Source organism: Oryzias latipes, chromosome 16 (assembly GCF_002234675.1).
Source record: "Oryzias latipes chromosome 16, ASM223467v1".
In the NCBI taxonomy this organism is placed as follows: Eukaryota; Metazoa; Chordata; class Actinopteri; order Beloniformes; family Adrianichthyidae; genus Oryzias; species Oryzias latipes.
Genome location: NC_019874.2, coordinates 18,869,585 through 18,885,781, shown reverse-complemented (window position 1 = coordinate 18,885,781; position 16,197 = coordinate 18,869,585). Strand labels below are relative to the sequence as shown.

The window sequence follows — 16,197 nt, the reverse complement described above, 5'->3', positions numbered from 1 at the left end:
ACTCTGAACCTGATCCAACACTTCATGGTGTGGTCCATTGTTTCTGTAAAACTAGCAAAAATCTAAAGCAAGAAAATGTTAATAATTGAAAGTTAATGTCCTTTAATATCCAAGAACACTGTGAATATTTCTTGGCACGGAATTTCCTTCAAAAAAGAAGGATGATCAATTATTTCATTTCTTTATTCTGTGACCCCAGTTTAGTTGCTGTGGGTCCTAACTGATCTCTCTTGCTCCAAACAATGTTAGTATCTCTGACCCCCCTGTCATGACCGAGGTCAAAGGTTCATGTTCTTCCTCTAATCTGTAACCCATCTGTACATGTGTACATGTTAGGATACGTACACAAGAAGGGCGCTGATTTTCTCATTCACAGCATAATCCAAATCCATGTTTAAGACACATCTGTTGTTATGCCAACCTCCACGGATTATAAATCACATATGGGTCAGTATGCTAGTCAAACGATGGGTTTTTGGAACGGCGACATCATAGTTCAGGCCAGTGGGCATGTCTCCCGTGGCAGGAAATGCCAGTTGGATTGCAGGTACAGCTGATTGACAGCAGATGTTTTCAACAATGAGCAGGCAGCTAGGTCCTTAAAAACAGAGGATTGGGGGGGGTAAAAGTTAGCACTCATGAACCCATGCTATCAGCAGCACGAGTGTACACTCCACAGACAAAAATCAGGAACTGATCTAGAGGAAACACATCAATGATTAAAAAAAAAAAACCTTGAAAGAAGCATCTCTACTTCATTTCTCTCTTTGCCCTGCAGCTGTGTGCAGTTACAGTGTGACCCCAATAAAGTCCCCTTCTCTGCCTCCTGCTCTAATAAAAAGAGTAAATAACTACCCCTCCCTCACTGTTTATTACCCCCTGGGGCAGTAAAAGGCAGCTGTCTGGCCCCCTTCAAAACGCCCAGCCTGAACCGGACCCTTGTAAAATGAAAACATTCACATTAACATGCCAAAGGAAAAACGCATTCTGGGAAGTGTTCACACATACCAGTAGACACTCACAATATATGTGCAGCTCATAAAACCCCAGCGGGTGGACGCAAAGGAACAAAGGTAAAAATGCAAAACTTCACAATAAGAGGAAAAAAATATGGTCCTCAAAACAGGATGAATGAATGCAACAAAAGTGGAAATTTACCACATTTAACGTCTAACCAAACAATCACTAAAAATTTGAAGAGAAACTTAACTCTTTTGCAACCGGTCTTTGTAGCAGAGCAGGTTAGTTTAGGTACCTGGGGGGGGGGACCACGGCCTGACACAGCCCTGTGATAGATGACTTATCTGCAGAGATGAGAGGAGTGTGTGTTCTTGTCTGCATACTTGAGTGCATGTCACAAACGTCAAGCCAAGTGATTTGTGATCTGTTTGAAAGAGCTATCCGGAAAAAGAAGGTCAAGTGGATCCTGTAAAGAAGTGAGTGCCGGCAAAGACAAATGCTGTGGCAGGAAAGCGCACCTCCTCGGGAAAAGAACATCCATGTCACTCGGAGGAACCCCTATCAGCAAAAACACCTCCACAAAATGATATCAGACTCAAATTGAGCAAAAGTGTGGCAACCATGATCAGACCACCCAAGAGATCTGAGACATTCTGCAGAACATATGTCAGTGTGCTGCATCCAAAACACATTTAAGCTCTCATTTCACAGGTCATGCAGGTTTGTGTTAGCTATGAAAGGACTGTTGTGACACAAAAAATTACTTTTTTAGACACAAAATTAAAGCGTAAACTCTCCTTTTCTGTAATATCCAGTGTTACAGCCCACTGGAAAAGCACAACAGTGCATTAGATGTCTAAAGATGACGTCTGTGCTGGCATCTTCATTCGCAGAGATGCTCAGACGTTCAAGTCAGCAAGTTTTAAAGACTTTTCTCACTTTAACATCTGGTCGGAGCTTTATTCCATGAAGGGAAATTAAATTAAGGATGAGCCCTGCTGAGAAACGGAGAGAAACGAAAGCAGGGGGGAAAGCAGATGAAAGCTCTATGGGCTCTATCACCAAACTAATATCAGCACTCTGGTATGAGCAAACTCATCCTTCCTTTGAGAACAGAGCCTCACAGTATACTGAACAGAATGAAGTCTTTGTGGCAGTGAAGAATGTACCAACAAATCTGATTACATACTTTAAATGCTGAACTCCAGCTAAACTGAAGATCATTGCAATTTAAGACAGAGCAGAAGACAGAAGAAAAGTGAAGGTGAAATTCTAGAAGGACTGTCAGACACACTGATCGTACTCTGTGAAACTGACCCTCAGGCTCTAATGTAAGCAACCGAAGCTCTGATGTCAGCTCTCGCAGTTCAACATGTCAATGCCAAAGTTCATAACAAGTTAAGACTGTTGTACAGTAGTGGTGCATGAATTCAATCTCCTACTGATGTCTGAAAGGCTGATATTTAAAAATGTGTTGATACCACCAATTTAGCCAAAAGAACCATTTTTCCTCGTCTAATTCACGTGTGGGTTCTGTGAAATTCTTTCCTTGCTTCCATTTTCTCTGTTTCCTGCCAAAAAGTAATTGCAAAGTTTGGAATTACAGCTTTTGGGCTGAAATTTGCAAAGTTAAATTTTGGTTCTGGGCTCTTTTCCACTCTGTAAAAGACATCCAGAGAGTGTTGAGATGTGGATTTCTCTCAAGTTGGAGCTGTGGTGTTTGAAGTCATGAAAACATTTAAAAGTATTGGTGTTTTATGAGCCTAATATGAAATTTCATTCACTTTTCTGCAAATGTTCACAAAATGGTGATGAAAGTGCACATTTTCTGGTTCACATTTTTTTCATGCTTTTTCTTTTGTTTTGTAGGTCAATTCTTAGTTTTTACATGAGCACTTTTTAAGAGCAGTAACTTTTTTAATGTACAAAGATGTTCCTGCATGCTGTAGTTCTTTAGTTCTTTGTCTCTCTTGGCTTATTCTCAACAAGCATGCTGCTTTGAGATTTATTTCAAGCTTAGCTGTGTATTTTTGAGGGACACAGAGGGGGACTTTCACAGTGGGGGGGTGCTACAAATGTTCACACCTTTGTTTGTTCTGGTCAAGTTCACACTGCATTCTGGAAAACTTCACACCATCACAACAGCTGCTCCACTTAAAATACCAGAAAGAAAAAGACAACAAAGTAGAAAACGTTCGACAACCAAATGTTGTTTGGTGCCGTCTTGTTCTTACTAAACTTCAAAAAAATAATATATTATGTAACCTTTTTGTAAAACGCAATTCTTCATGTTCCCGTTATGAGTTTTATTGTTCTTTCGGCTCATATACTTTATTAATAAAGGTTTGTTTTTGCTCTTTGCTTTCCTGGACGCTCTGTCTGTACTCATGCTGTTGCCGGACTATATCAGGAGTCACTTACAAGCTAAAACCCAATTCAAAAGAGTTCAAATGAAGCAGATTATCCACAGAAACAAACTAATTTGGATCACACAGACCTAAATAAGCTTTTTTTTTCCCACTCATTTAGCATTTTTTAAAACTCTGTTTTGGTGTTTAATCTATCTAAGATGCAAACTCAGAATAGGAACAACATTTTCAATCATGTCTCCATTTCACTGGATTCTGATTTCACTGATCGTTTGCAGACACAGACCTTGAATATGTATATTTTTAAAGAAAATATGTTTAACATGCCTATTGATGCAAATATTTATCAAACTTGACTTAATTTAGCATCTAATCGAAAGCGAAAACAAAATGGAAATTTAATGGCTGGAAATAAATTCAGACATCAATCGGCTAAGAAGCAAGAACAGATTGATAAAAAAAATAAATTCAAGACTAAGGAGTTACGGTATTTGACATAACCATAGCATAGCGAGATGCAAAAAGTTAATGCCAACAGTTTTTCCTGGAAAAAAAAAAAGCATAGGAACACCAGCACTGGAATTAAATTATATAAATAATACATTTTCTGACTTTTGAATAACTGAAGCATGGGGATTTTAGCTCAACTTTATTGGTCTCAATGAGAAATTTCTGAGGATCAGTGTTGTGGTTTAAAGAAAAAAACAAGCTTCTGCTGCTTGATGAGATTAATTTTAAGATAAAACATGTTTGTCACACTCTAAGCTTGTATGACCTTTGTTGGCGAGGATATGACAGCAAACAAGCATTCACCAAAACTCTAAAGCAATCCATGCATGTCATTTTTTTTTCCAACTGCCGCACAGCAGATCCTGGCTGAGCAAGGCTGCACTGTCTTTTAATTATTTGCAGAACATTGTGATTTGGGGCTGTAAGGGTAAAGGAAACAAACAAGAAATAGCTTGCACGCACACAAGCACAAAACATGTGAGTGCATGACAAGTCCTAAAGTGGCTGTGCAACTGTGGAGCACATGCAAGACAGATAAATGTGCTGTCTTCCCAAGAGTGAGCGTTCCCATTTTTCATGGGAATAAATTATGAAACCAAGCACACTGGCAGAACATCAGTTGGCCAAAATCATCAACATACCCGTAGTTGTAAAATGCTGGCACAGCTGCAAAAACAACAATGTGATTGACATTTAAAAGACTGAAAAAAACAACAACAACTGGCTTGTCTGCTAGCGCTGCTCTGCCACTATCGTCAAACTTGATCACAAACACTGTACTGCAGGTGAAATGTGACACACTGGTGCTACGATCTCCAACTGCCCTCCATCTATGTGTCTACACAAATATGGCCTGTTTCTGACCGTAGTTCATTGATCATGCAAGAATATCCCAGGAACATGCCAACTGATATTAACACGCAGAGACATTCCAGCTTGTGATTCATCCAAAAAAAGAGAGACCGTACACTCTGGGAAAAGAATACAAAGGTCAGCCAGTTTGTGCCGTCCATTTTTACGGATCCCAATTAAAGAAAATAAACTAAAAAAAATAATTGTTGGATTGGCCATGGTCTTCTGGCAGCAGCTCCAGAGTAGGAAATGTTCTTGTGTGGCACAGTTGCATGTGAGCAGATTTTACATGCAGCTGCCACCCGGTACAGCTGTGCTGCCAGTCAGGTCACAGCAACCACAATACATAAAGTCTCATTTCACTTCAACGAATACGAACTACAATGATATTTGTCATAAAAAGAGAAACAAAGAGGAGGCAAAGAGAAAAAGAGGATGGAAATTTTGGCAAGAGTACTGGTAAATGTCAATGTCAGTCCTGCTGTTAATGGAGAGCTAATGATGGCGAGACAAAGGTCAGTTTACCAACAACCATCGCTTTTTCTTCACACTGGACACTTAGATGACTCAGATTCTGCTCTCCAACTTGATGCTCTTTTGGTCCTGCTGCTGGCAGACATCCATCATCAAATGATGAGTCCCAGAGACGCTAATTGCAGAAGTGAGACTAAAAGAAATTCAATCATCAATGTGAAAACAGTATTACAGATTTAAAAAAAAAACTGTTAAACCATCTGACCATCAGGAGTTACTGCAGGGATTTTTGGATGGTAACCTAGCTTTTGGACGATCTCAGTTAAACAGAAACTCTGCTTTATCTAAAAATAAAAACCCACACAACTCAAAGCTGTTCAGTTAAAGCGAAAGAGTGACACAAAGTGGTCACAGCTTGAAACTGTTTCTGTAGGCATTTCATTTGTGATGGACAGAACCACGTGACCCATGATGGTTCTTTATCCTGTAATTTTTTACGTTACAAATTATTTATCTTTTACAGTTTTGTGTCATATAAAAATAAATACGGATTCAAAAATACATTGTCAAGAAAAAGCATCAATAAATTAGATTATGCATGTTTTATTTCTAAGTGGTCAAAAGCAAATAGTATCATTTTAATCCAAATTATTAATTTATTTGATATTGTTTCTGGAAACCAAAGATTGTCCCTTGCTTTATTAAGATATTTCAAAATCAATGCAAGTTCAGATGTTTTCTATTATCCTTTTTATAATTTTTCATCAAATAATGTGTTTTTATTGTTCTTTGATGCTAAGATATCATTATCCTCTATAAGAGTGACGTTAAGCAAAATCGGACGCAAATTAATAAATGATGCAAGATTTAGAAGGGGGGAATCTAAAAACAAGAAAAGAAGAATAAATAAATTAAACAACAAATGCAAGATTGATTGTGCACTTACATATAATATAACTTACCTTTGCTTTTAATTCTCATTTCACAACAGCTAATTAACATATTCAGAGTCACCTGTGCTGGAAAGTGCTTCATTTATGTTTATTAATCCCTTTCAACCTTCCCAAAGTTGGTCCACCCCAACATAAATATACAAAAATATAAGTGAGGATCAGAGACTTCAATTTTTTAAACAAATATATGACATGTTTTTATTAATTAATTTTTATTCATTGCTACTACCCATTATCCACATCAGTCCATCACCTACTGTGACCTTTCAGGTCAGCCCTGTCCTGTTCCTAATTGTCCACATCTGACCTGGTTTAATCATCACACCTGCTGCTCGTTTGGAGGACTGTCCCACAGTTATTTCTTGAAATGTAAGATCCTGAAGTCAGTCTCCCTTATGTTTAAGGGCAGCACTGTCTTAAACATCTCACTTTGATTTTTTTTCAATTGGATTTCAGGTTTCTGTTTCGTCATAAGCCTGCTTGTTTTGTCCACACGCACAAAGTTCTGTCTGTCAGTTCCAGCAGTTTCTGTGTTTGTTTCTGTCTGAGGTTGTGATCCTGTGGGCATGCTATCCTCCAGCGCCTGAGTCACACCTGCTCCTCATCAGCCACTCTACATAAACTTCATATGGATCTCCAGCAGACGCCAGACAATTGTTCACCTCTGGTAATAATATTGGCAAGTACTATCAGAGCTAAAAGTAATTTAATCCTCCTGTTTCTCCTTCCCAAGATCCTGCCTGCCAGCCAATCTGTCTGCCTGCCTGCAAAACTGCCAGCCTGCTCGCCTGCCCGCCATCCTCACTCTGTTCAAAATAAAACTTGTTACCTGGTAGGGATGGGAATAGAAGCACCCTGAAGCTTTCCTTGGGGTTCATGTAATTGTGCCGGAAAAATGAACCAACCATTCAGGGCTTTGAAACCACACAGAACAGCGGCATCTGGTGGCAGACTGGACGTTTATCATATGCTTCAACTAGTGATGGTTGAGTCGACTCCTCATAAAGCACTGGCAAACTTTGACACAACTGGGCTAAGTTTGATACTCACTTCAGTTAGAAGTAGTGATATGCTGGTTGTCTGTTAAGAACTATTTGGCTTTTATTGGTGATCATAAATGAGTGTGGTCAGCAGGAAAATGATTCCATATAAAACATTCTTCATAACCATTCTGCACAGACACCTGAGCCTTTAAATTTTTGGTTTTTGTTGTTGTTGTACATTTGAATTTTTATTTTATTTTGTGGATTGATTGTCTTGTGTTGAGTTGCTTCAATTTTGTTTAAAAGGAGATAAAAATGCAAGTAATTAAAAGTTGAATTGTCAACAGCTGGTTTATTTTTTTACATTTTATCCTTGGGCAGAGTCTGGGAATGTGCACCTGAGCTGCAGGAATTGTATCCATTGTTCATGGTGTAATTGGTGTTTAAAGGTGTCTTTGTTTCCTTAACCATAGGTATTTTAATTTTTTTTTTAAAGATTTGTATATTTTCCTAAATTACTTGTCTTGGTCTCCTATGTCGGAGAGTCCTACGCTTGTCTGATTTTAGTTTTCTGGTGGCGGCAAGCAGAGGAAACCATAATGCCATGCAGTCTACTGGAATCACCACTGAGCGACACTTCCGGTTAAAAAAATTGATACCGTGTTGAGAAGGTGTCGAGCTAGACATCTCTGAGGCAGGTATTTTCTCGTTTGACATTTTAAAAAAATTAGGAGTAGGAAAAGTTACACAAGTAATCTATTGCATCTTCATTGCATCTTATGAGCCCACAGCATGAACAATGTAGGTTTAAGACTTACAGGCAAAAAAAAAAAAACTTTTAAGGATCTTTTGGATTGGATTTATCTGCGCTTTTCCAGACGCTAAAAGTGCTTGGAATATGTCAATATGTCAGATTTGTAAACGAATGTACATTTTGAGACATAATTAAAAATGTTATGGAATAACAACAAAAGCTCTTTTCATTCCATATTTTTTTGTTATAACTGCCTTTTTTAATGATTTATGCTATAATTGTTTAACTGATGATGGCATTTTTATTTGGACATAAACTTTAAAATAGAAAATAGGACATGAAAAATTACAAGAAACATCAGAAACATCAAAAAAATGTTTGTTTCAAATTTTTTCATGAAGATATCCTTTACTTTTCTTCATTTATTTTTTACAACTGGTCATGTGGATGTAAAAATAATTCCTACATGTTTGGCAGGAAACTGACATTGTTGGAACCCTGAAGATCAAAACAAAGAAAATGTGTGTGTATATATAAACATATATATAAAATTACTTCCATATGTGCAAAAATGTAAGTATCACCTTGATTTTCTGTTAATCTGCTATAGACTGCTTATTATAAAAAATAGAAGCAGTATTGAGGTCCTTTAATATTTAACTATTAAGCACTAAATATGACTTAAAGACCTCTTCTTACATCAAGAGACAAAATCAACTCCAGATGATTTTCACATAATTAAGGTCTTAACAATTTCACTTATTTTGCATTCTAATTGTGATGCAAACAACTTGAAAAAAATTTTTTTTTTTCAGTAAACAATTCAATGACTCTTTTGTATCGGTAGATGGAGCCATTGCTTTGCTCGAGAGGAGGCAACCTTCACTCAGAAACTTAAAAAATATGAGGTATTTCCCAAGCAGTATGTTTTTAAAGGCGTCTACTACACATTAACATATTTTTTTCACTGGTCAAAGCCCGTTTTTGTCTTTGCCCGTTTGGGTTTATTTTCCAAAGAGGGACTATTCCAGTTGCTCTTATTCATGCAAAAACGTGCCAAACAATATATTTTACAGTTTAAATTTGAGTGAAAAAATGGATAAAGACAGCTGTCTGGTCTATGTGATTAACATTTGTCACTTTGATAAGCAAACAGATGGTTTCTCCAGATCAGCATAAAATAAAACGTCTTTTGGCCATGCATCAAAAGAAAATGGAAGATTTACATCTGTTTTAAAGGATTTTTTTAAGTTAATGGAACTTTGAATGTTTCTGAGGGAAATGGATTGAAAGAAGAGGAAAGAGGGAGATGCGGGTTTGAGGTTTTTCAGTGTGAGGACTGGTGGATGGAGCAGGACGCACGGGAGGGAGGGAAGCAGTGCGCATAAATGCGCCCTTTCATTTCCAGGAGTGAAATCCGTTTTTAGATGCGGAGATTTGCCCTCAGAGAAACACGGGAGCCAGGAGTTCTGTGGATCATGGATTTTAAGAGCATCAAGGAGACTTCGCAGTGTAAATGATCCTAAACTTTGAGCTTGAAAAGTTTTTATCTACTCAAACCGAATCCTAGGAGGCAGAGAGAGGACTGGTGGTTAAGGGTGTAACACAATTCAGCGCTTCATTGACGCGCCTCTTGTTGATTAGGACAGGTGCAATGGTAATCCAGCGCAGAGCAAGAATCACTGAGGTGACGCAAAATTAAGACAGACCACAAACATTTTGGATTCTTTTCCCCCTGAACGAGTGTGGAACCGAGCCACATGCGCACAGCCAGCATGGCACATGATCTTCTCCGGAGTTTTACGCAAAGACTACTTTAAATGTTTTGCGTCCAGGCACGCATTGTAAAAAGAGAAAGAAACAAAGAAAACAGAAAAAACTTTCTGCCTTAACCAGAATTTATCAATGGAGCTGCGCAGTTACGTGTGGTGCTTGGAGTTTCTTATTCTTCTCAAAGGTATGTCAAGGTTTTCCCCTGCGATCTGTTCTTATCTTCTAAAGCATAAATGGTGCACAAATATGATTCTTCTCAAGACTTACCTGAATCTACGTCATCCTGTATGTAGCTTCTCACTACTATAGAGCTCAGCAACCTTTAACTGATAACGTGCCAGAAATGGTGACATGTGTGCGCACAGTAACGAGCGTACTACGTCCTTAAGATGGCTGTGTGGAGGTGAAAAGAAGAGAGCTTGGTGTTAGGTAAAGCATCTGGTCAGACTCTTGTAATCAGTCAGATCAAAAGCAGGAGATGTAGACTCTGGCAAATGAATACATCCTGGTTTCAAGTTTGATCCTCCAGCTAAACAAACGGTGCAGATGTTTTATTTAAACTGGAAACCTTTAGCTGCAAGAGGCGGGAAATGAGCATATGAGATTTAATAAACATATAATAATACTGTTGGCAGGTCAGCTTCAAACCACATATGAAATCTTGAAACTGAGATATGTAACTGTGGCCTGTTTGATGCCAATGTTGTGGATTTCAAACTCCAGCAACTTTAGGAGCATTTAATATTGACCACTCATATCAATGATATGACATCACCAAAGAGACTTGGTGACATATTCTATATAACTTTATTAGCATTTCTATGTTTAAAATGAATTAATTAAATTCACAAAAAAGCATGAAGAGCCTCTTCTCTGTTGCAACTAACAGTTAACACAGTGACGAGAACTGGTCATACTTGGATTTGTAAAAGATGCTTAAAAAGCAATGACGGTTCTGAGTTGTCCGACATATTCCGCATGTTTTCTGGGAATGTTGTTGATCCTCTTAGGTATTTTACTTTGTGTTTGCAAGGCGTTAGGCACTCTGTAAATTAACAGCTGATTGAGTAATGCCTAATTCATAATCTTTACGTTGGCTGTCATACCATTTTACCCAATTCTCTGCATGGACAAGGCGAAAAACAAACACAAAAATCTAAATATGAAAAACTGCCTTTAATTGGTTAGTTTCATAATAGGTGGTTTCACATATAATTTTTGAATGGTTGATTTCTGTATCATAAGTTAAGAATATCTTTTCAATAAAAAAAAAAAACTTTCATGAACTCTAGTCATAGTTTTCTTCTCAAAAATTCTGACAGACCTTGGAAAAAGGTGCAAGCACCTTTTGAAACCGAGAAGAGCATCACAAAGGTCTGTAACAGAAATTCCACTATTTCCGAGGTTTGGCAGAATTTACAGGGGAGCAAAAGGTATTTGTCAGCCACAGATTCTGCGAGTGGTCCTTCTTAAAATGATGAGAGAGGTCTGTAATGTTTATCACAGATACACTTCAACTGTGAAAGGCAAAATGAAACAAAAAGTCCAGGAAATCACATTGTTTGATTTTTTTTAAACATTTTTTTGTAATGGTGCCGATAAAAGCTAAATAACTAAAGTTCACATCAATACGTTAAAATGTAACCCTGTTTTTTAATGTCAGAGGTCAAATGTTTCCTGTTCATCAGAACCTTGAAATGTATTTTATGCAGCCACTCCTTTGTTGCTCGGGTGATGTGTTGGGGATCACTGTCATGCTGCAATATCCAAACACGTTTTATCCTCAGTGCTTTGATGGAAGGTGTTTTTTTTTCTTTTTTACAAAATCTCACAACACAAACTCTTGTTTCTGAGGTTTCAGCACTCTTCAGGTTATTTATCAGTTCCCAACATGTAGTTCTGGGCTAAATGATCTTGTATTTATTTTGTTTTCTAATAATTGATACAACAGTTGTCTTGATCTTTTCTTACCAAGGTGCTTGCTTATTGTAGATTAATTCATCCTTATTCAGGTGAACAAGCTTGTCCCTGGTGTCCTTCAACAGCTCTGTGGTCATGATGGAGAGGTTGCAGTCTGACTGAAAATGTGGACAGGTGTCTTTTATACAGATAACAAGTTCAAACAGGTGTCATTAAAACAGGTAGCAAGGGGAGGACAGGAGAGCTTCCTAAATAAGTAACAGATCCCTGTGGAAAGAATTTATGGGGTTTGTAGTAGCTTAATACTTGTTTTCTACACTATTGTACATATCAATTCTTTAAAACTCATACAATGACATTTCCTGGATTCTTTTTTTCACATTCTCTCACAGTTGAAGTGAACCCATGATGAACATTACAGACCTCTCTCATCTTTTTAAACGGAACTGCTTGCAGGATCAGTGACTGCCAAATACCTTTTTGCTCCACTCTACATGGGATTTGAGAGCATTCACAGCCTTCTGAATCAAATCTTTTTCCTTTTGTACATAAAAGGTTTCTTTTGTCTTAAGAAGACAAAATCAATTGAGAGTCTCAACTTCAATTCATTCTGATCCATTTCCACTTTGCACAGCCCTTCTGTAGTTGCAAACTGAGCGAAATGTATCATGTTCCAGAAGGTTGCTGATTCATCTTCTCATGTCAGTGACAGACCCCAGCAGCTGTCACACGAGACCTCCCAGTTTATATCAGCTGCTCCATCTCTCACACTTGAAGTCTAGCTTTTATGTGTGTGTGTGTGTGTGTGTTTTTTCCAGTGATGCATAAACATCAGCTTCCCTCATCTACTGTGTTTTCTGTTGCATAGCAGACTCACACACCTCATTCAGCAGTTTCAGCTAAAAAAAAAAACGTCAAGAAAAAGACCATTGTTGTCTACCAGAAATAAGCGACTGTGAGGCCGATAAGCAGTGGGTGAGCTGCTGTATTATAGCATGCATCCATGAAATTGAATGAGAGTGGGAGATTGCAGTGCAATTTAGAAGTATGCTAATTTAGTGCCTGAATCATAAAAAAAATTCTGAAATTAATCTGCAGATATACATCTTGGAGAATTATCAAGCACGCCCGCCTCTTGCTACTCTAAAAACTGAGGATTGAAAGAGGAATGCAGGAAGTATTGAGGCTCTACAAGCTGCTAGGACTGAAAGACAAATGGCTACTCTAAAAAACAGGTTCAGCTTTAGCAAACGTCGCGACATTGCCTGCCACATTTTTTGCCGCGTTTTTATGGTACATTTTAATTTATTACATTAACTTGCACAATTGTGGTGTTTTGTTGCCTGTGTGTGGATTTGTGTTACACAGGAGTGTGTAGGGGAGTATTAATGGTTTCACCAGAGCTCTCCTGATGAGGCCAGCCGTCCTCTCGCGTGTGTTACGAAGATGTCAAATGCAGGTGTGCTCGTCTGTTGTGCCCCAGCAGTCTTCCAGAGAGTCCATGTTTTCCTTTCAGAGATCTTCATTTTTCCCCTTTTTTTTTTTTCTTTTCTTTTAAACTCTGGCATAAATTTACTGCCATTCTCCCCCACCGCCCACCCCCACTCCCCACGAGAGGGTGACAGAGATGAGAGCAAGATAATGGAGAGAAAGTCTGTGAAGGAGGAGAGGCACAAAGGAACAAAGTGAGTCAGTTATGATAGAAACAGACAGTTAAAAAGACATCTCCGAAGCTACGCCCATATCGCCCCTGGTAACGCGCGTTCAAGTGACCACTTCCAAAGAAAAGGCTATGTAAACTCACGTTTCGGGCTTCCACATTCAAAACTTTTACGTTTATGTGTAAAGCTATGCAAGTTTTTGCAACTGTTTTTGGTCAAATTTTGGCAAATCAGGGACCTGGATTTGGTAGATTTGGTTTATCTTGTAAACACAGACATGGCGATGAGCCTGACAACAACTGCATTTGTTTTTCAAATAAAGATAAACCAAGGCAACTCTACTGACATAACTGTAATCCATATCTGCCATAACAAGAACCCTATGAATCGTTTCCATTTTGTGCCCAAATCGCAAGACTTGCAATGATTTGGCATTTTGCGCCAAGCCTCTTCCAACTATAAGGGGTGGACATGTGTATGTAAGCAGTAGAAAAAGAAGAAGAAGAAGCCCCTTCCTGCTTGTCCAGTGTGAACACCATGGGCTAAACTTGGTTCCAAGAATCCGAGTTTAGCTCGTTCTTAAACGTGCGTCAAATGCCCAGTGTGTATGCTGCAGCTTTAGTGGGGGATGTTGCTCATTTGGACTTTTGTAGCAGTTGGTGACTGGGGTGCACTCAGATTGCCAAAGACAATAAAATGTCTGTTTATTCATATAATAAGTAAAACACTGCAGCCAAGTTTGTTTTTTTTCCCCTACTTGTAGACTACATGCGGTATAAAAGCAGCCATTCAGTTGCAGCAGCAGTGTAGTGGACTGAGCCCAGTATGTGGTTGAGGCAATCTGGACTTACTTTAGCTTGATAAATGTTTGCCACCAGTTGTTATGGCAATGAATGGTTCGAGAGTATCTGGAACAGGGTCATATATAAGCTCCAGTAACAAAAAACTGGAAGCAAGAGAGGTAACACAGGACAAGAAAGCAGAGAAGGGTGATGCCGTTTTGTGAAAACTGCAGATGTTGAGAAGCAAAATGTAGAGTCACGGCCTAGCCTTTGGTTTGTTGTAAAAGTGAGGGCAAAAATAAATAAAGCCGGGAATGGTTCGTGAAAGAATGAGTAAATACGGGAGATAAAAGAGAAAAATCAGAGGCAGAAATTGTTATCAGAGGTTTGGCTTGTTGTGGTGAAAAGCTTGGAACCAGAGTTTGGGAGAGTTTACCACACAAAAAGGAAAAAAAGTTTTACAGCAGCCGCTTTTACTGTGGATGGCGGGTGCAAACAGTGGAGAGTGACTAATTGCATAAAAGTTTGAAGATGAAAGGTTTTAAGATGTGTTTGTGATTCTGTTTTCATCTGCAAATGCAACATTCTGCCATCCAATTGCAAGAGGAAATGTTGTCTTGCAAAGTGCTCAAAGACCCAGCCAGTCTCAAAAGACTAATCAGTAAAGTTTGACTTCCACCAATAAATAACAGAAGAGCTTTTCTCCTGATATCTGCTTTTTGGTGAAGCAGGCAATGATATATTGCAAAGAAAAGTTTTAATTGAAGTTGAATGTGCTCACTAGAAACAACTGCAAGTGAAAGTGAAAAAAGAAAAATGAGAAAGGATAGAAAAGAAACAGAGAACATATCCAATTTCCTTTCCAAACCAAATGGAATCCCCCCTGACATGACTGGAGGAGCATTTGTGTGCATCCGTGTGTAGAATGTGTGTGAGGCGCAAGTACAGCAGTGATCTGGTAATGTTCTTTTTGTTCTAGACCAGTTATTAAAGATGCAAAACTGCTTAACTTCATACCAGATAGTTTAAAAAAAATAATTTTTAACTAAACATTTTAACGTAGCCCTTTGTTTTAAAAGTTGAAACAACGCACAGTACAAAATCAATTTTGACACATTTAAAATTGGCCATCACAAGTGTTTTAAGGCCTAAACTTAAGAAAAATGTGCCACAATGCTCTAACACTTCTTTGCAGTACTGTTTTGTTAAAAGTCAATGGCGCTAGCATGTGTCACTGAAAGATTCATTTTTGTTTCATCAAAAAATGATGAAACTACTGTAAAAAAGTCTACAACCAATGTTGCTTAGAACCCTTTCTTATGTTATGACAAACTCAGGATGACTGTTTCAAGTGTTTTCGTTTGATAAAGTAATTTATGTTTATAAAGTGTCAGATGAGACTGTAGATTTAGCTCCAAGCATTAAAATATGTCTAAACAAACTGCAGCTCACCTTACATCTTCTCTACTTCTCAGCCTGCAGACTGTGTTCACTGTCAACCAGAGAACCAAGGCTTCACTAGATTGCTGCTGGGTGGTGCTGGACTGTAGTGGAGGCCACAGACCCCATTTATTTCAACCCTAACATTAACCTACAAATAGCACAGACCCTAAACTGTCTGTGGTTCAGTTTCATTATGAGAACTTTGTTTCATAGATACTAACATAAACGCAAGAGTCCAAATAAATTAGAACGTCTTTATATCTGTATTCTGTACATGAATCCATCCTTTATATTAGATATAGATCATTGAATTTATAAATGTGGAATGCATTTTAAAACATTTAATTTTTTGCTTTTTCTTCACTCAAAAAAGTTGCGTGTTTCACTTGAACCTGCTGACACATTCTTCAGTTTAGATTGCAGCATTGACATTCCACTGATCTTTGCTTATGTCTTCTTTAAGCCTCCTCCACTCCTCCCTCCGTGTATGAAGGGTAGACTTGTGTGTTACAACAGGAGGCGTACTATATGTGATAGTTTTTCTTACCCACGCCCTTCCCGACTTTGCTTTCTACCTTCCCTCTTCTTTGCCTCTCTCCCCGTCACACCGAATTCCTTTTTTCCTCAGAGGTCACTTTGTTAATCTATCATTTTGGCTTCCCTTCCTCTCTGTCCAAGGCTCCTCTTCTGTCTAAATGGCACTAAAAGGTCCCCTGGTGGTTTTTAACCTTAGGTGATGATGCAGATGAACCGCGGAAAAACA

At 38.4% G+C, this 16,197-nt stretch overlaps 1 protein-coding gene and 1 long non-coding RNA gene across 2 annotated transcripts in view; both read left to right on the top strand.

Moving 5' to 3' along the window:
* Window positions 1-5,807: 5,807 nt before the first annotated feature.
* Window positions 5,808-7,936, top strand: LOC110016668. The gene is made up of 2 exons (XR_002291995.2): window positions 5,808-6,785; window positions 6,852-7,936. It is a non-coding gene; the product is annotated as an uncharacterized LOC110016668 (long non-coding RNA).
* A 1,272-nt stretch (window positions 7,937-9,208) lies between these two features.
* itga10 (integrin subunit alpha 10) overlaps window positions 9,209-16,197 on the top strand; it is a 30,366-nt gene continuing 23,377 nt past the window's right edge. The window contains exon 1 of the mRNA XM_004078154.4: window positions 9,209-9,812. Within this exon, the coding sequence (XP_004078202.1) occupies window positions 9,761-9,812 (52 nt within the window). The 5' untranslated portion in view covers window positions 9,209-9,760. The remainder of the gene's footprint in view (window positions 9,813-16,197) is intronic.